Raw genomic sequence first — 26815 nt, forward strand, 5'->3', positions numbered from 1 at the left:
TCACACACACCCCTTCTTTTTTGCTGGTAACAATGTGTACGTTTTTAAGGCGGGAGGGGGCGCGCGCAGGGAGAAAGAGAGACGGGGAGAGGTAGAGAGAGGAGGAGGAGGAGGGGGGGCGCGCTCTGAAATAATATAGTCAGCCATTTTTTATGTAAGGGGATTTTTTTTCTTATTGGGGGGGTTGTTAAAAAATAAATATAAGAGGGGCGGCCATCTTTGTTGCTCTGCCTAGTGTAAAATATTTCAAAACGCCCCCCACTTTTTCTCCCCCCCTTTCCTCCTCCTCTTGTGCCGATTTGAATATTAAATAAAATATCACTCATCCGCGCGCCTATATTTGTAAATACATATTTTTTTTTTGGAGAATACAAGGACGGATCCAATGACAGGAATATAATGTCCTCTCCTCTCCGCTCCTGCGAGGAAGACGAGGGCATGGTGGTTAATTCCGAGGGAGGAGATTTTGATGAAGACGACGACGACGAGGAGGACAGCGGCGGTGTCGGTGTCGGCGGCGGCGGCGGAGGCGGAGAGCCAGACGACGGGAACGCAAGCGACATAAACTCGCCGGCGGCACCTCGGGAAAGTGCAACGGCGGCCGCGCCAGGTACGGTTCGAGGAAAGAGAGGAGAGAAAAAGTGGTGGTGGTGGTGGTGGTGGGTAGGGGGGCACAAGTCGCACCAACAAGAGGAGATACACAAATCCTTCGTGGAACCGGAGAAAAAAATAAATAGAGGGTGGCATGCTTGAAAGTAGCCGCAAAAATCTGCGCTCTTCCAGCTCCGGTTCGGTGCTGCGTTCAGGGGACCAGCAGGGTTTACGCGCAAAAAAGTCCCAAGTTCATAAACATTTCCAGTCTCAACGCGGCCACACATCACCTCAACTTACAGCAAACCAGCGTAAACGTCGCTGTTAGGTACCATGTACCCATGTCTCGAGCATACAGCTTTGCAAAACCAAGTCCACTTTCGAAAGAACGTGCCCCCCCTCCCTCGAAAAAAATATTGCGCAAAAGCCGACTAGAAATGTGTCTTTTTTCTCTTTATTGAGGGTTGTGTTTACTTCATTTTTCACCTTGCGTTCTCTCCAGCGCCTGCATATCCCAACAAAGTTTAACCCAAACTTGCCGCCCGTTGCTCTTCTGGCCACAAGCTCGCATCCAAAGTTTGTTGTTGTTTATTTTTTTTAAACCCTCCAAATAGTGGAAATCCCCTCTGTGACAGCCGCGTAAATATCAGCACGGCGTGCGTAAAAAAAAAGGTCGAGCCTGAAGGGTGGAAAAGGGCTGACATAAACATGGACTCCCTCCTGGCCGGAGGCTACATAATATATTTGACACCAATCTCAGCGGGCAGATGATGCGGGTTTTTTTTCTTCTTCGTTCTGCACAGACACGATAGCAGTACGATGGTGCGGAATTGCTTTGTGACACTAAAATTTGGCCAGTCTCCTCAACCTTCCAGCACTTCGCCTCTGACAGGTCAAAATAGGACACCACCACCGCTCCTGCTGCTGCTGCATGCTGCTCACTTCCAGGACAGCAAGGTCCCCATGGTAGCTTAGCACACCCATTATCAAGACTTTATTTACTGTATTGCATTCCAAGTGCCGTGCACCACCGACAGAATGTGCTGCAGGAGTTCACCACCCTTCATCCGCAACGATGTGTCAAATGACGATTGACTGGATGCATATGACATTCTGGAAGTTTCTGAGACGACGCTGCAGCTGCTGCTGCTGCTGCATGTGGGGTTGCAGTGAAAGTGGATGTTGCACAAAGTAGTGCTTGGTTAACCTCACCGCAACACACAAGTCAGGGAAAGCAGCGCAGCAGCCCCACAGAATGCAGTTTGTATTCACTCGAAAGATGAATATATTTTAAAGAAAAAAAATCAGCATAACGACGGGTCACTACTGTTGATGCAAATGCAATAATTTCATTAATAAAAATCGCATTGGCCATATATCAAATGTGACACTAATATGTATGAAGTGCAGCTGTCCTTTTGAAGTACCAGCAGTGTTTTGTTCTTTGGGGGGGGGACTTTAATTAGCCGGACCGGGCCGCCATGCCATGCCATGCCGAGTCGTGCCATGCTAGGCCGTTCCAGACAGACAAACGAGCGCCTGGCTTGCCGACGAGGACCTTAAACCACCCCGCGACCCCGTCTAGTGGTCGCCAGGGGTCCCGGTGTGTGGGAATGAACTCAGCGGGAGAGAAGTCGTTCCGGTTCACTGCACCGACCGACCGTCCCACCACCAACGGCGGCCTCTCAATCACCGGAGCCTGCGTGCGTGCTGCCGCCGCCCCCGGCTGCGTGCTCGGTGGCTGCGCGCTGCACAGCTACGCGAGAAGGGGGGCGGGGGAGAAGGGGGGTCTGCTGGTGGTTGTGAGAGCGCACACCAACAAAGGCTGGCGGACAATAAAATCGACAGCCTATGAAACAGGCTGCTAGCATGGCGGAGTCTGCTGCTCCGTGTTTTTGGAGGGAGGGACGTAGGGAGGAGGGGGGTCTTGCAGCTCTCACTGCCGCCTTGTTGAGTCCCTGAGGCGGCGGCTGCTTCTCCGCATCTCCCCCAACTTGCCCAGAGGCTAGCTAGGTTAAACAGCGTTAACCTTCTTGTGACTGACTACCCCGATGTTTTCACACTGGGTGGCATGTATGACCCCAGTGAGGCTACGAGCTCTGAGATTTTATCCTCGTCATTGATTTTTCTTGAAGATATTAAATATATAACATACACAATGTTTATTTTAATGAACTCCAGTGGAGCAGCCTTGTATGAACATCTATCCATTAAATGAACACTGTGTTAAGTGGCAGAAACGCAACACTCCCACAAAAACGCTAAAACTTCCGTTTTATTGGACCTCCCAAAACAAGTGTTTCCCAAGGCAGTAATGCCTGCGGTTGTTGACTCTTACCTAGAATTATAGATTATTTTCTATTGTATGGGATAGCACAACTGTTTCAAATGTATAAAAATTGAGTGTTTGTCTAATTAGGGCCTGATGGGAATAAAATTCCCTGGAGATTTGATTTACAAAGGTACTGGTCACAGTTTCCGCATTGCCATAACCCTATTATCCCCACACTACGAGACTCCTCCCAGCAGCAGCTGTCAGATCTACTTAGAGCCCTGTGACAAACTGTATCTAATGCAGCATGTGTCGCAATTCATACTAGGTCAGAGGTTGCCGAAGCTACCACAGCCATATTGCTGCTTTTGTTGTGTGTTAATTATTCTCAGCTGGGATTAGCCCTGGTGGTAAGGAGATTATTTGTTCATCGGATTCTGATAGCTCACACTTCCACTCTCCCTCTCGCCACTCCTTGCAGATGCACAGCCAGAGGTATCTGACAGAGCGGTCCCGTGCAGGAAGAAGGGTCGACCCAAGAAGAAAAAGGAGGCAAAGAAGAAAGACAAAGAGGGGAAACCAGTTAAAGCAAAGAAACGCAAGAAGATCGTAAGTTTCTCAAGTCCTCGTGCATTGGTTTTGGTGTTATTTCGCACCCACTGCACCTGCACCATCATACCCCCGTTGTCATCTCCTCTTTAGGACAGCGATGTAGACAGAGACTCAGACAGAGAACGGGATTATGGCGAGAACTCGGACAGCATCGCTAGCGACTATGGATCTGGGGAGAAGAAGAAGAAGAAGAAACATAAAGAAAGGAAGGAGAAGAAAACCAAAAAGAAGAAAAAAGATGATGGGGACCGAGATAGTAGCCAGGAAGAAACCACAAAGGTAAAAGGGCCTAGATTTTCACTGGCAGGCTCTCCCTGATGCCTTCTGTTGTTTCGTTTTCTAATCGCTGGGTTCCTCTTCAGCAACCAATAGAGCAGAAGACTTCCGCCCAGCTGGCCAAGGAGTGGGGCCTGGAAGATGTTGATCACACCTTCACAGAGGAGGACTACAGGGAACTCACCAACTACAAAGCCTTCAGCCAGTTCATGAGGTAGAGTTAAACGTGGTGGTGATGTGGACTGTAGGCGTTGATCAATGCACAAAGAGAGCGTTTCGAATGGTGTGAGACTCTTGGATCATGATGGAGTTTCAATCTTTGAAGATCAGTTTTATGCTAGCAGGATGTGCTTTGTGTGTCACAGTACGAAGGACAACAGGAAGTGGCTGCATATGTTTTTGGACTTATTTGAAGAGATTAAATCGAAAAAATGTTCTCATTGTGTTTGTATTGTGATATGAATTTGGAGTTAAGATTGAGATTGTCCATCACTAAATATCTGTCTAAACCCTATACCTCATACATGTAGCAATTTGGATTTGGTTAGTGTACCTTGAGTACCTTGTAAAGCGCCTTATAAATTAAATGTACTATTATTATTATTATTATTATTATTATTATTATTATTATTATTATTTTTATTATTATTATTATCAATGCCAACCTTTTGCCTTTTCAACTAAAGTGTTCACATGTTGCTGCACATTAAGTTTGCGTTGAAATTTTTGCAAGCAAAAATACAAAGGCAATTTACAATGTGTAAAACTTTCTTCTTTTTTTCCTTTTTTATTAAATGATTGATTGACTAAAGAAATGAAGCAGCCAGTCAATAATTCCATTTAGAAATGCCACTGAGTGATGGTGATTTGCACTGAAGTTATCAAATCAAAGAAGAAAAGCAACACGTATGACAAAATTAAGGGATTTTCTGACGTTGAACAGGTGCCATCAGACGTTTCAGTGATTTTTCAGTTACGCTTGTGTTGACTGCGTTACGTTATTTTAAGAAAAAAAAAAGATACTTTACAGTTGATGTAGTGAGGTTGACATATACGGAACAGAACAGTGCCAGAGTGAACGCATTGATGTTCAACCAATGATAGGTCATGGATCGCATGCATACAATTCAGTCTAACAAGTGTGATCTTATATACACCTGCTTCAAAAAGATGTTTCAGCACAAACAACACACATTGTTCTGACCGTGTGTGTCGTTCTCTGGCAGCTGCGGCTGTTTTACTCGTTGTTTTCTGGCGACAGCGCTGCTGTCAGTGTGTCAGTCTGGGCCTCTGCTCGGCTATCGACTGGTACCTGCTCTGACTGTGCGTACATGACGTCCACTGTGTGTTGGTGAAGGGATGTTATTTAGCTGTCAGGCTGAGCTGCAGAGGGACAACAGAACCTTCTCCTACGCAGAGCCTCTGCCATCCTTTTAAGGCTGGCGGAAAAAAGGAAAAAAAGGAAGGCAGAAAAATAACACCGGTTGTTGACTTAAAACTGCTGTAAAACATTTTGCTTTTGCTGCATCTCACCGACCATCTTGCACCTAGGCCGATGATCGCCAAGAAGAACCCCAAGATCCCCATGTCAAAGATGATGACCATCCTGGGTGCCAAGTGGAGGGAGTTCAGCTCCAACAACCCCTTCAAGGGAAATGCTGCGGCCGTCGCCGCTGCAGCTGCAGCCGCTGCGATAGCGGTTGCCAAACAGGTCTCTGCAGCCACCGCGTCGCCCGAGCCGCCGCTGCTGCAGCCGCCGCCTATCAGGAAAGCGAAAACGAAAGAGGGCAAAGGTCAGTGGCCCACCTTTGCCTTTGGTGCTCAGCAAAAGTGAGATCAAAAGTTCACAGGATTTTCTTTTGCCTTGTTTGGATTATAACTGCAGCAGCCATCAGTTATTTTTGTAATCCATCGATCATTTTGATTGATTCTGTTGGATTGAAATATTATTTTGAATAGCAAATAGCAAAAATAGCAAAAATGTGAGAAAGACAACGTCTGGAAATGACAAACAACTTTGTTTCTTTAACTCAAACAAAAGTAGAAAAGTAGGAAAATGTCTATCTTGGCATCATTATGTGCTTCATTTCATTTCAAATTCTTTATTTCACTCATTTGTAAAAGATAAGAATAATGTAATGTAAAAAAAAAAAAAGTAATGAAAGGGAGCCAAAAGAAGAAAAATCTTGTTTAATCTGACCCTGTTATACCAAGAAATAATTAATATGAATAATTAATTAAGAAATTATTAATAATAATTAAAAACCTAAATAAAAAACAGCAACATAGAAAAAAACACATCTGTCAGTCAACACAGGCACATTCCTTTTGACTTCCCAAGTTATAATTTAGGCAACACCATTTACCAAACAAAAAAAACTGTCCATATCCTTTCATGACAACTTTGTTCTTCTTTGTTCAGATTGTTCCATAAACTGATTCTTTTAACAGAAACACAACATTCCATCAATTTCATAATCAGTGAAACGGAGCCAGTGTTTGGCATCAGCGACATGAAGTAAACAAGGCTTCGGTAGTTTGGATTTCAAAATGATCATGCAAACATACAACGTCCCTCAATCTCCATTGTTGCGCCGCTCCACACAGGCCCCGGCTACAAGAAGCGCAGTAAAAGTCTGCGAATCCCGGACAAGAAAAAGGCCGCCGCCAAGGCGAAAAAGATGGCTCCTATCAGGATCAAACTGGCGCCCATCGGTGCCAAGAGGAAAAAGAGCTGCTCCGTGAGTGCTAAGACTCTTCTGTCTGCTGCACTGCTGGAGTTTTTTTCTCCTGTGTTTCGCCCCTATCGCTAACCCGTTTTCACCACCAGAGCGACGACATCGATGAGGACGAGTCGGAGCAGGAGGACTCCAGCGTCCACAGCTCCTCGGTTCGCTCTGACAGCTCTGGCCGCGTCAAAAAGAACAAGCGGGGCCGGCAGGCCAAGAAGAAGAAGAAAGGTTAGTTATCCTCACACGTGTACAGCTCCTCACTCACGCTGAGGTTTGCGCACGAGTTGCGACCGCAAAGAGGGACATGATGGCGTTTCCTTGAAGTCCAAGGTGAGGACGATGGCGACGGCTACGAGACGGACCACCAGGACTACTGCGAGGTGTGCCAGCAGGGAGGCGAGATCATCCTGTGCGACACCTGCCCCAGAGCTTACCACCTCGTCTGCCTTGAGCCCGAGCTGGACAAGGCCCCTGAGGGCAAGTGGAGCTGCCCGCACTGTGTGAGTCCACTGTTTCCATCATGCCAAGAAGCTTCAGTTCTATTCATTTTCATTTTATCAGACCCATAGTAAGACGAAAAAATATTTTCGTTTTATTTTAGCTAATTAATAATTAAAAAAAACAATCTAGCTCTTCTTGTCAGAATGCAAAGTTGGCTTTTACTTTTGCATTTTACAACAACGATAATAGTTCAGAACTTTATGAGACCTTCTAAAATATTTTGGCCTCTTTAGTGTCTAAAAATACACCTGACACAAGCTGTCTATTATTAGTCGCTGCCATTATTAACAGCTGTGTGATAAAACTGATGCACCCAACAACTGCTACATCAGATTTTTTTAGCCTCCACAGTTTGGCTTTTAAAGGGCCCGTACTGTTTTTTTTTTGGTTTTCTTTTTTTTCAACGTCAGTAATCTGTGTCACGAGCCTGTAAGTGATTTACCGGGGGGGGGCGAGGGGGGGGGGGGTTTAACTAACATTGAATGTTAGGGAAAAAACAAAGTTTTCGAATAGGCCCTTTGTGACTTGATAAGGGCCTCTGATAGAACCCTCCAGGTTCGTGAAGCTAAACCCCAGTGTTTATACCAGAGGCTTTAAACATAGGGCTTGTTTCCTGGAGAGCGACTGCCTTTATTGGAGTCAGCCATCCAAGGTTGCTCCACTGGGGTTGAAGAATAAGATGTAAAAATGTATTTTACTATGCTACATGTATTGTTTTTGACTGGTGGCATAAACACTGGTTTCTCTAAATCTGTCTTTGGTTCACTGTGGCGGCACTGTTGCTCATCTGGTCGCCCTGTCCCACATCAACAATGTTTCCCGCCCGCAGGAGAAAGAGGGAATCCAATGGGAGGCCAAGGACGAGGACTTTGAGGACTTTGAGGAGGACATCGAGGACAGGGTCATCTCAGAGGTCAGCGTGGGGGTGGGTGTGGCCACCGGGGCGGCGGCTGAGGAGGAGGATGACGACCACATGGAGTTCTGCCGCGTGTGCAAAGACGGCGGCGAGCTGCTGTGCTGCGACACCTGCACCTCCTCCTACCACATCCACTGCCTCAACCCGCCGCTGCCCGAGATCCCCAACGGCGAGTGGCTGTGTCCGCGGTGCACGGTGAGCCTCCCCCTCTATGCCCCCCCCCAGCATGTCTGACGTGGGGCGACCCGACTCTAACCACTAACCACTGCCCCCCCCCCAGTGCCCGCCCATCAAAGGACGAGTCCAGAGGATCCTCCACTGGCGATGGGGCGAACCGCCGCCTCCCATCCCCGTGACCCCTGCCCCTGACGCCCCGCCCGACGCCCCACCGCCGCCCCCCATGAAGGGCAGAGCGGAGAGGGAGTTCTTCTCCAAGCTGACGGGCCAGTCGTACTGGCACTGCACCTGGATCACTGAGCTGCAGGTGAGTGAGGGTTGGGGGTGGGAGCTCTCAGGGCTGATTCACTGTGAAACTGTCCAAACTGTGTTTCAGGTATCGCTGTGTGTAAGAAAGAAAAAACAATACTAAACTGAACTGCTGGTATCGTACGAAATGCAGGTATTTAAAATAGACCTCCGATTTGTTTCTCATAGTGTCAGATTTAAAGCGAAATCTGCTTTATTGTTTGACGGCCAGACTGAACTGTGTTGAAGCCGATTCGTCATTTTGACTTTTCGCAGTAAAATACAGCAGCCCATGCTTTTGGTGTGAATTGGGGGTCAGGTTCTCAAGGGGAAAGTCTCTCGTCAACTCTCCTCTCCTCTCCTCTCCCTCGCAGCTGGAGATCTTCCACTCAGTGATGTACAGGAACTACCAGAGGAAGACGGACATGGACGAGCCCCCGAGCCTGGACTACGGCTCGGGCGGCGAGGAGGAGAACGGCGGGGCGAAGAGCGAGAAGAGGAGGGCCAAGGACCCCGAGTATGCCGTCCTGGAAGAGAAGTACTACAAGTACGGCATCAAGCCCGAGTGGATGATGATCCACCGCATCATCAACCACAGGTGAGGGGAAAACCCTGTTTGTCGCCATGGCATTTGTCTTTTCTGGCCTTTATACAAGGTGTTGTGTAGGATGTATGGTGGATCATTTTGTCACATTGCGCCAATGATCACAGTATTATTTTAGCGCTTTGTATAGAAAAACTTTGATTTGATTCTTTGATATTGTGACATGATCATTATAAAGGGGAACATTTCAAAATAGGGCCATAACACTGGTGACCTGAGATTCCCAAATGTATTTGTTTATATGGAATGTAGCTCTTAATTATGAATTATGAATTATGAATGAATACTTGAATGATTTTACAATAGTTCGTTTTTGTTTTTAAAAAAGCTTTGTGTTTTTTTTTTCAAGGTAAGGGACAATATTTTCTGTTTTCTATGGAGAAATGTTGCCTTTTCAGTCTTAGAACTCAGTAGCAGCCACAAAGCTGACTGTTGTGTTTGCGCCTTTGCTCTCAGCATGGACAAGAAGGGGAACTACCACTACCTGGTCAAATGGAGGGATCTGACCTACGACCAGTGCACCTGGGAGAGAGACGACATGGACATTCCAGACTTTGCAGTTTATAAGACTAAATACTGGAGACACAGGTGGGAATCTGTAGCATGTGTGCATTTGTGTATCTCACATCTGCCGCCTCACACAACTGAAATTATCATAATCTTCGACCCGCTCTCTTGCCAGAGATGCAATAATGAAGGAGGACCCGGACAAGATCAAGAGGATGAGGAGCAAGAACGTGGAGGGCGAAGAGGAGTCCCCTGCCTCGCCGGTCAACGACGTGAGCTGCTGCTGCTTTCCTTCTCATTCCCTGAAGCCTTTAGAGTCGTGACCCCCACCTTGCTATACATGAAAACATTCACTCCGTCGTGTCGCATCCTTGACGCCTGTCTGTTTCTGCAGCCTACTATCAAGTACGAGGAGCAGCCGGACTTTGTCACGTCGACGGGCGGGACGCTGCACCTCTACCAGCTGGAGGGTCTCAACTGGCTTCGCTTCTCCTGGGCTCAGGGCACCGACACCATCCTGGCAGACGAGATGGGCCTCGGCAAAACCATCCAAACCATCGTCTTCCTCTACTCGCTCTTCAAGGAGGTGAGCCCAGTCGCCGCTCTCTCTCTCTCTCTCTCTCTCTCTCTCTCTCTCTCTCTCTCTCTCTCTCTCTCTCTCTCTCCCCCTCTCTAGCGTCCTTATGATAGCTGACGGCTAACGGCTACGTGCCCCTCCTCCACAGGGCCACACCAAGGGTCCCTTCTTGGTCAGCGCCCCGCTCTCCACCATCATCAACTGGGAGAGGGAATTTGAGATGTGGGCGCCCGACTTCTACGTCGTGACGTACACGGGAGACAAAGACAGCAGAGCCATCATCAGGGAGAATGAGTTCTCCTTTGACGACACGGCGGTCAAGGGGGGGAAGAAGGCTTTCAAGCTGAGGGTGAGGAGGCAGCGTTGCGTCTGAATCGGCCGCTGGTCTTTTGCAGTTCAATACACAGTGCAGTTTTTTTTGTCAGATAGATTCTTAGAAATCTTAGAAATCTGATGACATAGATTGCTTTTGTGGCTGGTTGCAAACCTCTGCCGGGTGTCTGAAAGCGTCAACAGGACATCCGCGCTTGTGTTTCGAGCATTAATTGAAACCCCTCAGCAGCATTAACCATTAATGTTTACGGTTTACCGTTTCCTGTTCTGCAGAGAGAAGCCCCAATTAAATTTCATGTGCTGCTCACCTCTTATGAGCTGGTGACCATCGACCAGACGGCGCTCAAGTCCATCGACTGGGCCTGCCTGGTGGTGGACGAGGCCCACCGCCTCAAGAACAACCAGTCCAAGGTGCCTGAGCTCCTGCATGCTGGTGTTCATGTGTCATTCAATGATCTTCTTGACGTTTCTTCCTGCTATTGTTCCCCTTTCTTGCTCTCTTTTTAAATCACCATATGAATGTGTATGTACATTATTAAAATTTATAAAGGACAGACATTTTTATGTGCACAATGTGACACATTTAAGATTTGGAAAATCACATTATGTACTATAAGATACTGTGAATCTCATGTTTAGTGAAGGGCCTTTTGAAGTCAAGGAAAATGTGTTGTCAGCACCCTCTGGTGGACAAACCTTTCAATGGCAATACAGTCCAAGAATCAGTGGCGATTTTAACTTTTTCATGATGTTACGCCAACACTGAACCAGTTAGTCTGTTTGCAATACCTTGTGCAAACAAATTGGTTGGTTCAACTGTTTTTTTTTTGTTTGTTTTTTTAAGAAAGTCACACTTTAAGTCCCAATAACAATGGGGAACGATGAATATACTACCTTGTGTTTAATTAATTTAATGTCTAGCTCAAAAGCATTTTTTAATAAGCGTCTGAGGTTTGTTGTCTCTCTTCTCTGCAGTTTTTCAGGCGCTTAAACGATTATAAGATCGACCACAAGCTGCTGCTGACAGGAACTCCTCTGCAGAACAACCTGGAAGAGCTGTTTCACCTGCTCAACTTCCTTACACCCAACCGCTTCAAGTAAGACTCCGACACACACCCACCAGGAACTCTGCAGAACTGACACTACCAGCTGTGCGCTTATCTTCAGAGCATTGACAGGTGATGTTCACTGATTTTGTTTTTAATGTCTGTTCAGTAACCTCGAAGGCTTCCTGGAAGAGTTTGCGGACATCTCCAAAGAGGACCAGATTAAGAAGCTCCATGACCTTCTGGGGCCTCACATGTTGCGGAGACTGAAGGCCGACGTCTTCAAGAACATGCCCGCCAAGACCGAGCTGATTGTCAGAGTGGAGCTGAGTCCCATGCAGAAGTAAGACATGCTTGGCTGGGATTTTTTGGGAGGGAATGTTGACAGTTGTCTGGCAGCGACAGTGTTGGCTACAGAAAACTTTGTGGGTCATGAACCTAGAGGAAAATGTTCCCTGTGTTAATAGATGGTGCTTTTAGTTTAAACAACTAATCACAACTCTTTACTTTCTGATGACAGACATTTTAATACTTTTAATCACGAAACATAACGCAAACCACAACATAATTGCAGGGTGCAACCTTTAATTCTGGATTCTTTTTTAAAGCCTGAAATATAAAATATTTAGATTATTTATCATTTCATATAGCAACTTGAACATACATGAATGTTTTACCTCCTTCAATTTTTTTGCCATGCATCTGTTCCAGCACACGAGAAACAATGCTGAGAAGAGAGATGACCAACACATGGAGTAACAATGTACTTCATCATTGTTTTAAACCACAGGAAATACTACAAGCTGATTCTGACCAAGAACTTTGAGGCTTTGAATTCAAAGGGTGGAGGAAATCAGGTCTCCCTGCTCAACATCATGATGGACCTTAAGAAGTGCTGCAACCATCCCTACCTCTTTCCCATCGCTTCCATGGTGAGATCACATTCTCAAGACAAGTAACTGACACACAGATGCTTCCCTGCATTGCACTGCAGCATTTCAGTATTTGTCAACCCAACTTAGGTCATTGGTGGATAGTAGTATTTTGCAATTTGAACAGTGACACCTTGTGGTAATGTTCAGTAGAGCGCTTAATATTTCAGACCTGGCAATGGCTTTTTTATTCGGTATGAATTGCATTCACACCATTGCGTTATTCTTTGCGTCATGCAGGAAGCTCAGAAAACTCCGACAGGTGCTTATGAGGGCTCGGCCCTCACAAGGGCCTCTGGGAAACTGATGCTGTTGCAGAAGATGCTGAGGAAGCTGAAGGATCAGGGTCACCGGGTGCTGGTCTTCTCACAGGTAGCCAAGTGGACAGAAATACACCGTTTGCAAAAGCTCAAAAAAGACAAAGCTCACATCTGCTCTTTAAAGAAAAAAAAAAGATTTTCAACTTTTTATCTCTCCTTCATTGGTAGATGACCAAGATGTTGGACTTACTAGAAGATTTCTTGGACCATGAAGGATACAAGTATGAGAGAATTGACGGCGGGATCACGGGAGCGCTGAGACAGGAGGCCATCGACCGCTTCAATGGTGAGAAACAGGAGACGGGAAGCCGGCAGCTCTTACATCATCTCTCACATCTGCCGACAACGTCTTTTTAAAGCAGCTGAATCCAAGACATTCTCAGCCTGCAGGGTCATGCCGCTGCCGTCGTCGCTCCCTCCCTCCCTCTCTCCGTCTGCTCCGTCGCTGAGCAGATGGATGCTTCAGTGCAAATGCTTAGGAGTCAGGCAGAGGACTGGTGCCAGACGGATAGAAACCTGAGACTTGTTTGGCTGCAGCACCAGAGCTTCAGCCACTGATGGCTGTGACTTACAAAGGGGCCTTGAGCAGCAGGTCTCATGCTGAGTTTGGTTCTGCGGTGGAACTTGGCTCTGCATCAGTCTGAAATGCTTGGCATCAAATTATCAGCAGCAGCTTGGATTTTTTTTAAGTATTATGCATCTAGCAGACCTGCAAAAACAGTCTGAATTGCATTTGTAGAAAATATTTTCAGCTATAAGGTGAGACGGCTGCACAGAATTTGGTAAAACAAAAACAAATTTGAAATGAAGACACGGGGTGGTCGCGTCATGTTTATTTTACAATTCGACACTATGTTTATGGAAATATTATCATGTACCACATTGTTCTGACAAGTGCAACACAAACTGCGGCTGTAATATTCACCTGTTTATTGAGCGTCTGACCAAGAGGAAAGAAATCCTTTCCAAACGACTGATTTTGCAGCATCTCCAGCACAAATTCTTCTTCATCCACCATACCCACCAGGCCTCCTGAGCTCTCCTCACGCACTGCACTCTGCTCTCTCCTTGTGTCTCTCAGCTCCTGGTGCTTGCCAGTTTTGTTTCCTGCTCTCCACTCGAGCCGGAGGTCTGGGCATCAACTTGGCCACCGCGGACACAGTCGTCATCTTTGACTCCGACTGGAACCCTCACAACGACATTCAGGTACCAACAGCCGGTGACCGTGCAGTCGGTCCTAACGTGGCGTGAAGCTGACGGCTTCCTCTGCTCTCCGACCAGGCGTTCAGCCGAGCCCACCGAATCGGCCAGGCCAACAAGGTGATGATCTACCGCTTTGTGACCCGTGCCAGCGTGGAGGAGCGCATCACGCAGGTGGCCAAGAGAAAGATGATGCTGACCCACCTGGTGGTGCGGCCAGGCCTGGGCTCCAAAGCTGGTTCCATGAGCAAGCAGGAACTGGACGACATCCTCAAGTTTGGCACAGAGGAACTCTTCAAAAATGAGATTGAAGGTAAAGTGAGAAGGAGGTTTGCAGGAAACGGGCTCACATGTTTTCCTGAACGTGACGGTTGGCCAATCTTTGCACTTGGATGAATTTTATCTCTCTGTTAGAGTTTGCTGAAAATAAAGGCGAGATTTTGAAAAATGTGCCTGTATGAACAGAAAAACACCCTTCTCTTGTCTTTTCAGGCATGAAAAACAGTTCAAAAGACAAAGTGGAGGACGAGGGCAGCGTCATTCACTACGACAGCACCGCCATCGAGAGGTTGCTGGACCGCAGCCAAGACAACACGGACGACTCGGACGTCCAGAACATGAACGAGTACCTCAGCTCCTTTAAAGTGGCCCAGTACATGGTCCGAGAGGAGGATAAGGTGAGAGATGGGTGGGAGGTGGGCCACTTTTTTTTTTAATTTTTAAGTTTGGGGCACAGCAAGTTTTCAACCTGTACAGAGAGTGAAAAAGAAAAAAGCAGCAAAACTCTGGCTGGGTCTCCTCTGACGCTCCAGATCGAGGAGATCGAGCGGGAGATCATCAAGCAGGAGGAGAACGTGGATCCGGATTACTGGGAGAAGCTGCTGCGGCATCACTACGAGCAGCAGCAGGAGGACCTGGCCAGCAAACTGGGCAAAGGCAAGAGGAACCGGAAGCCCGTCAACTACAACGACGCCGCGCAGGAAGACCAAGGTAGCGGCCACCTTTGGTCTCTGAAAGGCTTTAGGAGGGGAGGCGGTGGGTGGGGGAGGGGTCAGAGGTATGGGGGGGAACACACTCACTCTGAGTAGAAGCAAAATTTTTTTTTGAAGACGTCTCTGTGAGTTGCACCGCGAGCGAACCTGCAGTGCTGATGTGCTGTTTCAGAGTGGCATGCCGACATCTCAGATAACCAGTCCGAGTATTCAGTGGGCTCTGAAGAGGAGGATGAGGACTTTGACGATCGGCCAGAAGGTGAGGACAGATGGCGTAGGTCTGAGAGGGGTTAGCGTCCCAATTTCACCCTCGCCAGGCCGCCTGGAAGCGTTTCTCTGCTCAACAGAAGCGACAGGGAGGAGAGATATTATCACGCATGTCCGGCTGTCACGGAGCAAACGAGGGGGGGCTGCCAGGAAACCCCGGACAGAATGCAGCAGCAGTAGACAACAGTAGGGAGCGCAGGACCTGTCACTGCATGGATGTATTGCTGCAAGCGATGCTCGCTCTCCGTTTAGCTGCCAGCGGAGGTTGCGCTTGCTGCTTCTTCTGTTTTTTTTTATGTTTAAAAAAAACAATAACTAAAGATGTGCACAAATAGTTGTTTAGGTGTCTAGTCCAACTTTCTATTGACCTGGAAAAGCACCTCAGTCTGACCAAACAACCAGTCAAGAGTGTGTGTGTGACTATTATTACAGTAATATTATTTCATTTATTTGAAAGAGGAACGTGCATATTAAGAAACATAAATCAACATAAACGCAGCTTATGGCTATTTTTAGTGTAAACATAACAAAGTTATAACTAGTGGCTCAATTCCATTGTGAGTTTCAGGGCAGATTGTAAGTAAGAAAAGTAAAAAAAAAATCACAATGCAGGCAATACTTCTGATTTGGTTGTGATGCACTTTATGCTGTCACCAGTCTTCATTGCATCGCGCTCACACAGAGGTCGTCGCGTGCCAGTGTCGATGTCGCCGACCCGGCGTAGTAATTCATCATTTAAAAAAAAAGAAGCTGAGCAGACCTGAGACTGAGCAGTGAACACCTCAGGATGCCCGTTAAACACACGCACTTGTCAGGTTCGCGCCGAGGTACAAGGCTGTAATTGATTTAGTTCCCGCGGTCACCCCGGCACTTCCAAATAAGATCCGTTGCCAAGGATCCCAACCTCCCTCTGCCTCCTCCCCCGCAGCTCAGACAGCCAGGCAAAAAAAACAAGTGTCTGGAGGATCTCCGAGGGGTTTGATTCATGGTTGGAAGCTCTAATGAGCTCCGAGTTGTAAATTTTTAAGGGCACACCAGAGCTACAAAGCCTTTTTTTTTTTTCTTTTTGAAAAAAGATAAAAAAAAGAAAACAGACATTATCTTGAACACCTTCTGTTACCTGCAGGTCGAAGGCAGTCGCGTCGCCAGCTGAGGAATGAGAAAGATAAACCTCTGCCTCCTCTCCTGGCCAGAGTGGGAGGCAACCTGGAGGTCTGTGCAACTTTTTTGGAACCCGTCTTTATCGTGCGTGTGTGTGGGTGTGTTTTTTCTCTCTTTTGATTTGTCAAGAATGTGACATAATCCATCTCAGTGGGGCTCATTTGAAATGTGAGGAAGGCTTTCACACCCCCCAAGTTCCAAAGCCCGTTTCTCACCCTGATAATAGTCGACATGATCAGGATGACGACCGGCTTCGCTCAAGAACAAAGTTGCCGGTAGTTTTAACACTTTTTCGGGAGGCAGACCGTCTCATGAAAGGTTTTGGCAGTTTAAAGAACACGCCCTGCCTGCTGGACGTGGAAGAGTTACGCAAGAGGATTAGGTTAGTTTCCAATTCGAGAATAGAGTTGAAATTTCGAGATTAAAATCGAAATTTCGAGAATAAAGTTGACGTGAAAAAGCCGAAATTTCGTGAATAGAATCGAAAATTTTCAATTAATGCCAATGTGAAGTAAATCAAAATGTCGAGAATAAAGTCGAAAGGCTCTGCACGCAGGTCTAGTGGAGTTCTTCTATTTTCGCCACTTTCCTGATTACTGTGGGTGAACCTTGTGGGATACACCTGTTTTGGGCAGTTTACTGTTAACTGTGGGTAACTGGATTAATCCACCATCCATCCAGTCTACTTGCCAATTTCCAATTTATTCATGAAATTTCTACTTTCTTCACAAATTTTTTTTTTTTACGTTGGCTTTATTCACGAAATTTTGACTTTATTCACGAAATTTCAACTTAAAACTTAAAATGAAAACTTAAATAAAAATCTCCTTCCTGTAATATGTTTTTCCCTTCTTGTGGCCCTAATCCTCTTTTGTAACTCAGTAGTGCAGAGTTTCGCATTGTGCTCACTAATTTTGTTACTTTTGTTTTACTTTTACCAACAAAACTGAACATCCATCCTTCCATCTTCAAGACCTGCTTCTTCCTGAGCTCAGGGTCCCGGGGGTCTGCTGGAGCTTCTCCCAGCTGTCATAGGGCGAACGCAGGGTGACACCCTGGACCAGTGGCCACTTTATTAGGGCCACATGGAGGCAAACAACCATTCGCACTCACATACACATCTAGGGACAATTTACAGTTTCCAATTCACCTCATGTGCATGTTTTTGGAGTGTGGGAGGAAGACGGAGAACCCGAAGAGAACACAGGCAGACACCGGAAGAACATGCAAACTCCACACAGAAAGGCCCCAGGCCCGGACCATAACAACTGCGCCACAATGTCGCCCAAAAACTCAACAATGGATGTTTTCAAAGTGGGAATCTTGTGTTTCCCAGGTGCTGGGATTTAACACACGGCAGCGGAAGGCTTTCCTCAACGCGGTGATGCGCTGGGGGATGCCGTCCCAGGACGCCTTCTCCTCACAGTGGCTCGTCCGTGACCTTAAGGGCAAAACCGAGAAAGAATTCAAGTAAGAGCCAAATCGAGTCAAACCGCTCTGACATTTCCCCTCAACACTTTTGAATTTACGTTATTTGCATCCATCCGGTGAAGAGCCCGTGTACGGCGTTAGTAAAGGGGATTTCAAACCTGGGAAGGTGAACTGAGTGACCTACTGGAGGCCTCCTGTCGGTGCCCTGCTTTTTGTTACCATCCACGCTGTTTAATTGAGCTCGAGCCAAAAACTGCTCGGGAGCCTTCAAGTCCTGAGTGAAAACACCGTCCGGCTGTAATAAACGGCTGCTCCGGCCGTCGCCATGCTAATCTGTTTAGCATTAGCCCTTGTTGTTACAACGTTGTCATAGCTTCTTTCTTCTGTGGTTTATCAGAACGGCTGCTACTAGTTTTCAGTACACCTTCATCTCTCTCACAGCTGCCGCCTCTTTTCTTTGTTATTTTAAGATTTTATGATCAAACATATGGGTCGTAATAGTCCAAGGCAAAACAAGGTAGGACAAAGACAGAAGAACAAGACAAGACAAAATCAGATTTTTTTTTTTCTTTGTTATTTAATGGTAGCTGGCTGTTTATTCAATGGACTGAAACTTGAAAACGCCGTGTGTGTTGGAGACATCACAGTCGAAGCCCGAGCGTTTCACCTGCCTTCTCTGCGTCCCCCCCTTGTTCCACAACTGCCTCTTCTTCTCCGCAGAGCCTACGTCTCTCTCTTCATGCGGCACCTGTGCGAGCCGGTGGCCGACGGCGCCGAAACGTTTGCCGATGGCGTCCCGAGGGAGGGCCTCTGCCGGCAGCCAGTCCTCACCCGAATCGGCGTCATGTCCCTCGTCAAGAAGAAGGTCAGAGCAAAGTCGGTTTGAGTGCGAGACAAACTCTCGAAACAAACGGTGGCGAGGGTGCCAGCGGTTGTAAAACTGCTTTCCCGGCTGATCCCGAAACACCTGAGGTTGCGCTTTGCGCAGCTGCTTTTCCTGCAGGCGCAGAGCAGAAGAGCAGCTGGCGGCTTGGATCGCAGCGCCGCCAAGAATGGACTCTTTTACAACGGCGATATATTTAAGAACGATCCGCTGACAGAGAAAAGTTGAAAAAAGATGCGCTTGTCTCGTTGGATCGGCTCATTCTGATGTACAGCCGCTGTCAGCGATAACACCTGCGAGGCAACAGGCACATTTCCTACGAACAGCCACTGCGTGTTTCCCCCATTAAAACGGCCCGGTCAGGAGTGGGGAGCTGCGTATGGTGTTGTGTTTGCATCAACATGTGAAGCAACACCACCCGTAAATAAGAAGTTTGGGGGAGGGAGTCTGATAAAACTGTGACACGCAGGAATGCCGGTCCTGTTAATCTTCGGGAAATAATTGAGGAGTTATGTCTAATTTATGTGAGGATATCCGCGGTAAAATGTCTCAACGCCTTCAGTTCTAAAGTTAATCGCTTTAAGTCTAATTCTGGCAGAGGGGGAAAAAAAGAACATATTTTAGAATCTTCGGCTCTTCAGTTCAGGCAAACACGCTTCACGCTCCAGTATTGAGAACAACCTGTCGAAACTTGCCAATATCCTGTTGTGCCGACTCTTGTCAGGCAGAATTTACGACTGTGTGCCTGTGCCAGGTGAGCAGGGCGCGCGGGCAGTGAGTTGGAACGAGGTGCTATTAAGAGCAGTGGTGTAGTCTAGTTTGTTCCAGTGGCTCTACTCTGACACCCCTCAGCAACAGCAAATAAAGTTTCAGCAGTCAACTTTTTATCAATCAATCAGCTTTTTTCTTTTTATTTAATCAATCAACTTTTAAAGCGCTAAATCACATCCAAAGCCGTCTCAAAGCGCTCTGTACAATCAGAGGAAAAACCAACCGGGCCCCCAGAGCAAGCAAGGTGCGACAGTGGCCAGGAAAAACTCTCCCGTGGAAAGAAACCTAAAGAGAGAGAGAGAAAATAGAAGTAGCCAGAGTGGCAGACAGGCCAGAGTGATCAAATGCAAAAAGTGGTTCAAGCACAAATCAATTCTCTGAAGCAACACTAAAGTAATGGCTGACTGTCAAACGCATCAGAACATAAAACATCCTTCTAATCACATTTTAAACAGGGGAGTGAATGTTGAAAAAAAAAAAAACAGGCTGATTCGTCTCTCTGTGCATTTTTTTTTAGTGGTTGTGTGGTCATTCAGAACATTTTCTAGTGGTATTACTGCGTATACCTGCATATACCTACGTATCACTACACCACTCACTGATTAAAAGACATGAGTGCGCGTTGCCAAGCTGCTTTGTCTTCTGGTGTCCACAGATTCAGGAGTTTGAACACATCAACGGCCGGTGGAGCCTCCCAGAGCTCAAACCCGAGGTCAGCCTGGACAAAACCTCCTCCAGGGCGTCTTCTCCTCAGGTCAAGACCGCCACGCCCACCCCCGATGCTAGTTGCAACAACACGCCTTGCACCTCCGAGCCAGGTAGGCCAAGACAACGGCTCAGAATCCCCAGCAGGGGGCGCCCTATGTAAAGAATAACAATGAAGTCTGCGACGAATCCCACAATTGTTTTTTCTTTCTCTGCGAGCAGCAACCCCTGCTCCACTCGAGAAGCTACTGGAGAGGAACGGAAAGGAGGCTGAGAAGGAGGAGGAGGAGAAGGTGGAAGGAGAGACCACGGCTGACAAGGAGAAGGAGAAGGAGAAGGACGAGGGGAAGGACGTGGATAACAAGGCTGCAGAGCCAGAGGAGGTGGGAGCTGGGTTCAAATGTCCCTCATATGCTCATTTATCCAAGACAGAAATCTGGAAAAAAAAAAAAAAAAAATCAAAAATTCAATACTAATCATATTTTTATATTCAAATTGAGGAGCTTTGCCTGAATAATTCCAAAAACTTAGCCCCACCGTTTACAGCCTCCTGCAAAAACGGGATTTTAGAGTCCAGCCAAAACTGATGTTTAGTTGGACCTTCCACATCTTTGGAAGGAGGTAAAAGCCAGAGATGCTTTGAGGTGGCGTGAGCCTGGAGAGAACACCTGGCTGGAGGTGTGCTCACTCACCTGGGAGAGGTTCTCAGTGCTTCCAGCTTCCAGGACTCGGTGTTTTATTGAACCAAAGTGGTGCAAGCACAAGGTGCAAAGAATGGTATTTTCACAAGCAGGCTGCAGACACTGAAAGATGGGCAGTTTGAATTTACATATACATATGTATATATATATATATATATATATATATATATATATATATATATATATATATATATATATATATATACATATACATGAATATACATATATATTCATACATATATAACTTTATATATGTATGAATATATGTATGTATAGTATATATATCAGGCCTTTGAAATATATGTATACATATTGTATATATGTAAAAATATATATACAGTACATTTGTATGTATATTTATACATACAATATGTACATACATACATATACATACATATATATGTATGTATAGTATATATACAGTATAATTTGTATAGTATACATATATATATAGAGCTTTGAAATATATGTATTATATATATATATATATATATATATATACATATGTATATATATATATATATATATATATATACATATATATATATATATATATATATATATATATATATATATATATATATATTTATATATGTACATACATACAGTATATATATTCAAGGACCTTTTGGCACTTATTTTTATTGTTCCCTCCAAAATAATTGTTTTAGTTGGAGGAAATTGCAATAGCATTTTAATTCCCGTGTCATGTGACTAAAAATACTGTTACTGATCAGTTAACTGAACCGGTGGCAATCAAACAGCAGTCTCTGTGAGTTTTCAGGCCTCAGTGAGTCAAAACCCACCTTTCTCTGTGCCGCAAAGCACTCCGCCTCGACCAAAGACGCGTCGCCAAACGTGTCCGCCGGCGAGAGGACAGACGGCAACGAGGAGAGTGAGCTAAAAGAGGAGGAAAAGAAAGAGACGACGGCTGGTCCAGCAGAGGAGAAAACAGAGGAGAGTGAAGAGGAAGCGAAGCCGGACTCAAAGGTCAAGGAGGAGAAGCCAGGTGAGAACACACAGCCAGAGAGGCCGACGGGGTATTTCAATAGAGTGTCGCTTGAAACATAAGGTGCTATGTTTTCTGCGGTCAGACGGGGAGAAGTCGGCGGAGGAGAAGGAAAAAGACAAGGAGGCACCTGCAGCAACAGAAGCGACAGATGTTAAAGATAAATCTGAGGCAGCTGACATGAAGAAAGGTATGTCTCTTTATCCGCGGCTGGCGGGGCTCTTCGCTAAACGCGCGGCTCGAAGCTGAAGGAGACTCCTGCCGTCCCTACAGAGGAAGTCAAGGGAGAGAGGGATGCTGGGAAGGAGGTCAAGGCCACAGCCAAGGAGGAGGCTCTCCGAGGGAACAGCAGGCCTCCAGCTGAGCGGCCCCGCTTCATGTTCAATATTGCAGACGGTGGCTTCACCGGTCAGTGGGATTTAGATACTAAAACCATACTTCAAATCCATATTCATCCATCCATGTTTCCATATATCATATCCATATTTATTTAAAAATAAATGAATGATTTAAAAAAAAATAGGGGAGCTTTGTTGAAAATGCCATATTAGGGCAGGTTTCGGATCTTTATTTATGATCTGTGGAGCAGCCTGATGATTTCTTTTTCAGAAACACTTCAGAATCCAGATTTACAAAACAAAAAAAGCCATATTTAGTCTCTGTTTATGGCCTGATGCCCAAGTTTTATGATGTTAGTCAAATGATCTCTGTGAAAGATAAAAGGGGGATTGTGAATTGGTCTCAGAAGGCGGAACCAACAGCTGACTTATGGTGCTGTGACTAACCTGTGGTTTAACACGCTCTGCAGCAAGCAACACAAGTAAAGGCTGCTCTAATCTAACTTTCCTTAGACAACATTGGCAGGCTACCAAAATATTATAAGTTTGCATAGTGTGGGATTAGTTAAGGATATGGCACACCTGTCATACCAATCTTATTTTTCCAGTACCAGTTTTGCCCTTTGCATCACTGAACGTTTCTGGCAAACGTTTGTTTCCCAATGTATCAAATTTATCAACGCAAGAACTGAGTGCCAATTCAAAAACAACAAAAAACAATTATTCTGTATCGGCACATTTTTTTCAGTTACAGGAAAATCTTTTTTTCCTCCTCCCAAATTTAAGCAAAAACACCCAACAGACGAAGGAGGAAAAAAGGTGAAAACATTGAGTTTTTTTTTTTCCCCAAACAAGTCACCGAGCAGCCTAAACAACAGAGAACTCACAACGCTGATATGAAAAAAAAAAAAGAAAAGAAAAATTCCACCTCTGCTGCTCGCTGGAGCTCGTGCACGATGAGCCAGACTGATCTCCATCTTGACAGCAGACGGCGAGCAGGCCTTTGTTCTGTGGAAAACACCTGCAGCCAGGTTTTTTTTTTCCTCCTTTTTTTTTCGGCAAGCGAAGCACTTTGACCAGCCTCGTTTTTATTTCCCTCCCCCCAACACCCCCGCCTCCTCTTTTGTCTTGGCTTCCTCCACGCAGAGCTGCACACTCTCTGGCAGAACGAGGAGCGGGCCGCCATCTCCTCGGGGAAGATGAACGAGATCTGGCACCGCCGACACGACTTCTGGCTGCTGGCGGGAATCGTGATGTATCCTTGACAGCGTTTGCCCGGGCAACGACCCCGCCGTGTTTATTTTCCTATCAGCCGGCAGAAGCCCAGCGTCATAAGTCAACAAGGCAGCCAGGGCTTCATGGATGGTGAGGAGCGCACGCTGGAAGCTGATGTAGTGGCTCCTTTCGGTCATGTCGCCCCGTCTATTATAATCATTAAGGGCCCCTCGGCGGCTTTTGCATCAGCCTGTTGCCCTACAACTGACGCCGAGGCGACGCTTGACAGGAAAAAGTGGGGAAGCGTGGTCGGACTTTGCTCAGATAACAGCGGTTTTGCACTTGAAAGCGGCTCAAGAGGCATAAATCAGCTGCAGAAATGAATGTTCGGCCTCAAGGAGCAGCAGCAGCAGCAGCAGCAGCAGCTTATGATTTTTTTTTTTTTTTTTTTTTGAGGGACGAATGGCCCTTTTCCCAGAGGGTTACACGAGCCGATCGATCACGTTCCCCGCGTCTGCTGCCTAACTTAGTGCGAAGTCTGGAGGCGGGAGTGGAAGCAGCCGGCCTGGCTCGCAGTTTAAAATAACCCACCAATCATTTTTACATGTGTGATGCCGTTACAACCTGCTCATTAGTGATCTTCAGAGGTGCTGCTACGCAGATTCTGTTACAGTTCAGATGAAGCAGGGGGTCACCCTTTCCCACTTCCCCCTCCTAATGGTCACACGATTGCTGAAATGACATGGAAAGTTGTAGATATCGCAGCTCATGTTTTTATGTCTGGCTCGCGACAAAAGTTGCTGTTTTTTTATACACATTACCCCCAATGTTGAAATCAGACACGCGTCTTCACAGTTACAAAATCTAAAAATAAATCTGACACAAATCTTGAGTGATGAGCACCAGATGATCTGCAAAGTCTTTTCCTCATCCATGTGGTGATCGTCATTAACATACGTGCACGCCAGTCACTTGATTGACTCGACGGAAACTCCTTCAAGAGTGGTAAAGACAAGTGGCAGCAGAGGAGGGAAATGGTGAGAGGTGATTGGACAAACCTGTTAGCTGTCAACTTTTAACAGAGCAGTCACATTTGTTACCTTTAGCTTAACTTAGCCAGTTTCATGCTGATTTAAATGCTAAACTAGGCCCACAGAGCTCCAGCTTGTCTTTTCCAACAAACTCCTGAAGCAATCTTGGAGATTCATTTGTTGTGTTTACTGTGCCGGGCCGCCGGTGGTCCAAGGTCACACCTGAAATCCGTGCTGACCCTTGACCTGTGTACCAGACACGGCTACGCCCGGTGGCAGGACATCCAGAATGATCCACAGTTTGCCATCGTCAATGAGCCTTTCAAATCGCAGGCGAACAAAGGCAACTTCCTGGAGATGAAGAACAAGTTCCTGGCCCGACGCTTCAAGGTAGGACGAGGCGCTTGACGGTCCAGCTCCACTCTGGCAACTGAGATACTGAACACCAGTATCTGAGAACTATATTTCTTTTTACATCTCTTTTTAAAGAGTATTTTTTTCATTTTTTTGTTGCTCAAATTGATTATGATTAGAAAGACCAGCCAACATTTAAAAAGCAATAAATGCCAGGACGCATTTGAATCCCTACTCCACGGTGACTTCATATTTCCTGGAACTGCTTTATTAACTTCTTTCCCTGCGTCTTGGGTCACCAGACTGGTTTGATGGTCTGATGACCGATGCCCCAAGACCCACATGTTGACTGGATAGTATTGCTGACCGCTGCATTTCCTGAACAGCCCTCATCCTGTTTTCTGCCCGACTGACATGTTTCAGATCCTGCCCTCAACATCCTCATTTACCCCATTCCCCCGTCTGGCCGCCACTCGTGTGTTATAACCTGCCCTGCTGAGTCATTCGAGATTTTTATTTTTATTTTTATTTTTTTTACTGGAATCTACCTTCAAGTAATACACAACTGTTTTTAACAGGGGAATTTCTGCTGTTAATATTTTACTCATCATAGCTTGTTTATCATCACACTGGTGACTTTTGCATGAGCAAGAGTTGTATGACGAATGTTGCGGATTACCCTTTTAGCTGAACCTAGTCCATTGAAATGTATTGGAGGATGCACCTTGAGCAATATAAGGGCTTGTACTTTTAAATGCACTTAAATAGATTAAAAAAAATAATAATAATAATAATAATGGTTAAATTCAGGCTTTTTAGACTTTAGGTTTTCCTTTTTGCGTCATTTTGGGTCCATACTAAAGGTCTGGCAAAAGGAAGGCTTGATGTGTGTGTGTGTGTGTGTGTGTGTGTGTGTGTGTGTGTGTGTGTGTGTGTGTGTGTGTGTGTGTGAGAAACAGTGTTGCATGCCTTCAGTGAGAAACTGCAATGTCAGTGGTCATGAGAATGAAAGAAAAGACATTAAATTCATAACGTGTGTCCAAACTTTTGACTGCTAGTGTATATGTATGTGTATGCACACACACACACACACACACACATATATATATATTAAATCTGACCACATCAAGCCCAACCTCGCACTAAATTCATCTTTTGCGACAATGTCATACTTGCCTGTGCGGCAGTCGGGGTGCATATTTAACCTCCTTTGTGTCCTGCAGTTGTTGGAGCAGGCGCTGGTGATCGAGGAGCAGTTGCGTCGGGCGGCGTACCTCAACATGACGCAGGACCCCAGCCACCCCGCCATGGCGCTCAATGCTCGCTTCGCCGAGGTGGAGTGCCTGGCCGAGTCGCACCAGCACCTCAGCAAGGAGTCGCTGGCGGGCAACAAGCCGGCCAACGCCGTCCTGCACAAAGGTCAGGGGCAAACATAGGATAAAAATACCTGCGCTCGCAGTTAATACGAGGAAATAGCTTGCGGGGTGCATGTGAAGGAGGTAGCCAGAGCAGCAGAGGTGAGGCTGGCAGGCGGCGTTGTAATAAAAAGAGATAGACATCTTGCATCGGTTTTCCCTGCTGCAGCGAGTCAATCACTCTGCCAGAAGCCAGTTCACGTAAAGCCAAGCAAGACAAGCCTACACCGTGTTCAGGGACTGATCCAAACATCTCCTCGCCGGCGGTCTGACTACTCAGGCCCTGTTTATATTGTTCTGCTGAAAGAATAACACGCCACTCTCCTTGTTCCTGTGCTCTATTTCTGGACGGAGCAGCGCTAAACTTTACAAACGCTGTCAAACCAAACGTGTGTTGTCAAACTACTTTTGGGGCAGTTGGCGCTCGGATGTGATGACAGAGTGGTGAGATAAAGATGGATGTCAGCAGAAACGTCTGCAGGGCACCGACTGACTGAAATGTCCCAAAAGTCTGTAAGACGAGATGTTTAATAAACTATTTATAGCTCCCAGAGCCTGTAAATGCTAGAATTTTACAAAGTGGACCTCCTTAAGTATAAGGAGGACTTTTTTTTTGTTGTTCCATTTCAAGAATTTAAAAATGACCCCGGAGATTTAG

At 46.2% G+C, this 26815-nt stretch overlaps 1 protein-coding gene across 7 annotated transcripts in view; it reads left to right on the forward strand.

Moving 5' to 3' along the window:
* Positions 1 to 26815, forward strand: part of chd3 (chromodomain helicase DNA binding protein 3) — a 46512-nt gene that overhangs the window by 4334 nt on the left and 15363 nt on the right. For 2 of the 7 annotated variants that reach the window (XM_076028363.1, XM_076028362.1), the window contains exons 2-38: positions 431 to 610; positions 3345 to 3472; positions 3566 to 3754; positions 3838 to 3965; positions 5303 to 5544; positions 6359 to 6492; positions 6582 to 6711; positions 6808 to 6983; positions 7814 to 8095; positions 8181 to 8384; positions 8740 to 8963; positions 9426 to 9557; positions 9652 to 9748; positions 9871 to 10062; positions 10202 to 10402; positions 10660 to 10797; positions 11362 to 11483; positions 11602 to 11775; positions 12223 to 12364; positions 12605 to 12736; positions 12853 to 12970; positions 13766 to 13890; positions 13966 to 14197; positions 14377 to 14561; positions 14697 to 14874; positions 15049 to 15135; positions 16270 to 16355; positions 17641 to 17774; positions 18456 to 18600; positions 20045 to 20207; positions 20317 to 20477; positions 21621 to 21804; positions 21890 to 21994; positions 22078 to 22212; positions 23289 to 23397; positions 24646 to 24778; positions 25966 to 26161. In XM_076028363.1, coding sequence (XP_075884478.1) covers positions 439 to 610; positions 3345 to 3472; positions 3566 to 3754; positions 3838 to 3965; positions 5303 to 5544; positions 6359 to 6492; positions 6582 to 6711; positions 6808 to 6983; positions 7814 to 8095; positions 8181 to 8384; positions 8740 to 8963; positions 9426 to 9557; positions 9652 to 9748; positions 9871 to 10062; positions 10202 to 10402; positions 10660 to 10797; positions 11362 to 11483; positions 11602 to 11775; positions 12223 to 12364; positions 12605 to 12736; positions 12853 to 12970; positions 13766 to 13890; positions 13966 to 14197; positions 14377 to 14561; positions 14697 to 14874; positions 15049 to 15135; positions 16270 to 16355; positions 17641 to 17774; positions 18456 to 18600; positions 20045 to 20207; positions 20317 to 20477; positions 21621 to 21804; positions 21890 to 21994; positions 22078 to 22212; positions 23289 to 23397; positions 24646 to 24778; positions 25966 to 26161 — 5815 coding nt within the window. In that variant the 5' untranslated portion in view covers positions 431 to 438. Of the gene's footprint in view, positions 1 to 101; positions 611 to 3344; positions 3473 to 3565; positions 3755 to 3837; positions 3966 to 5302; positions 5545 to 6222; positions 6270 to 6358; positions 6493 to 6581; positions 6712 to 6807; positions 6984 to 7813; positions 8096 to 8180; positions 8385 to 8739; positions 8964 to 9425; positions 9558 to 9651; positions 9749 to 9870; positions 10063 to 10201; positions 10403 to 10659; positions 10798 to 11361; positions 11484 to 11601; positions 11776 to 12222; positions 12365 to 12604; positions 12737 to 12852; positions 12971 to 13765; positions 13891 to 13965; positions 14198 to 14376; positions 14562 to 14696; positions 14875 to 15048; positions 15136 to 16269; positions 16356 to 17640; positions 17775 to 18455; positions 18601 to 20044; positions 20208 to 20316; positions 20478 to 21620; positions 21805 to 21889; positions 21995 to 22077; positions 22213 to 23288; positions 23398 to 24645; positions 24779 to 25965; positions 26162 to 26815 lie in introns of those variants that run through there. The other 5 variants (XM_076028360.1, XM_076028361.1, XM_076028366.1 and 2 more) reach the window with 4 other exon arrangements.

This window comes from Nelusetta ayraudi, unplaced genomic scaffold, assembly GCF_046127955.1.
Source record: "Nelusetta ayraudi isolate G7.1 ecotype Tasmania unplaced genomic scaffold, CSIRO-AGI_Nayr_v1 ptg000022l, whole genome shotgun sequence".
Taxonomy (NCBI): Eukaryota; Metazoa; Chordata; class Actinopteri; order Tetraodontiformes; family Monacanthidae; genus Nelusetta; species Nelusetta ayraudi.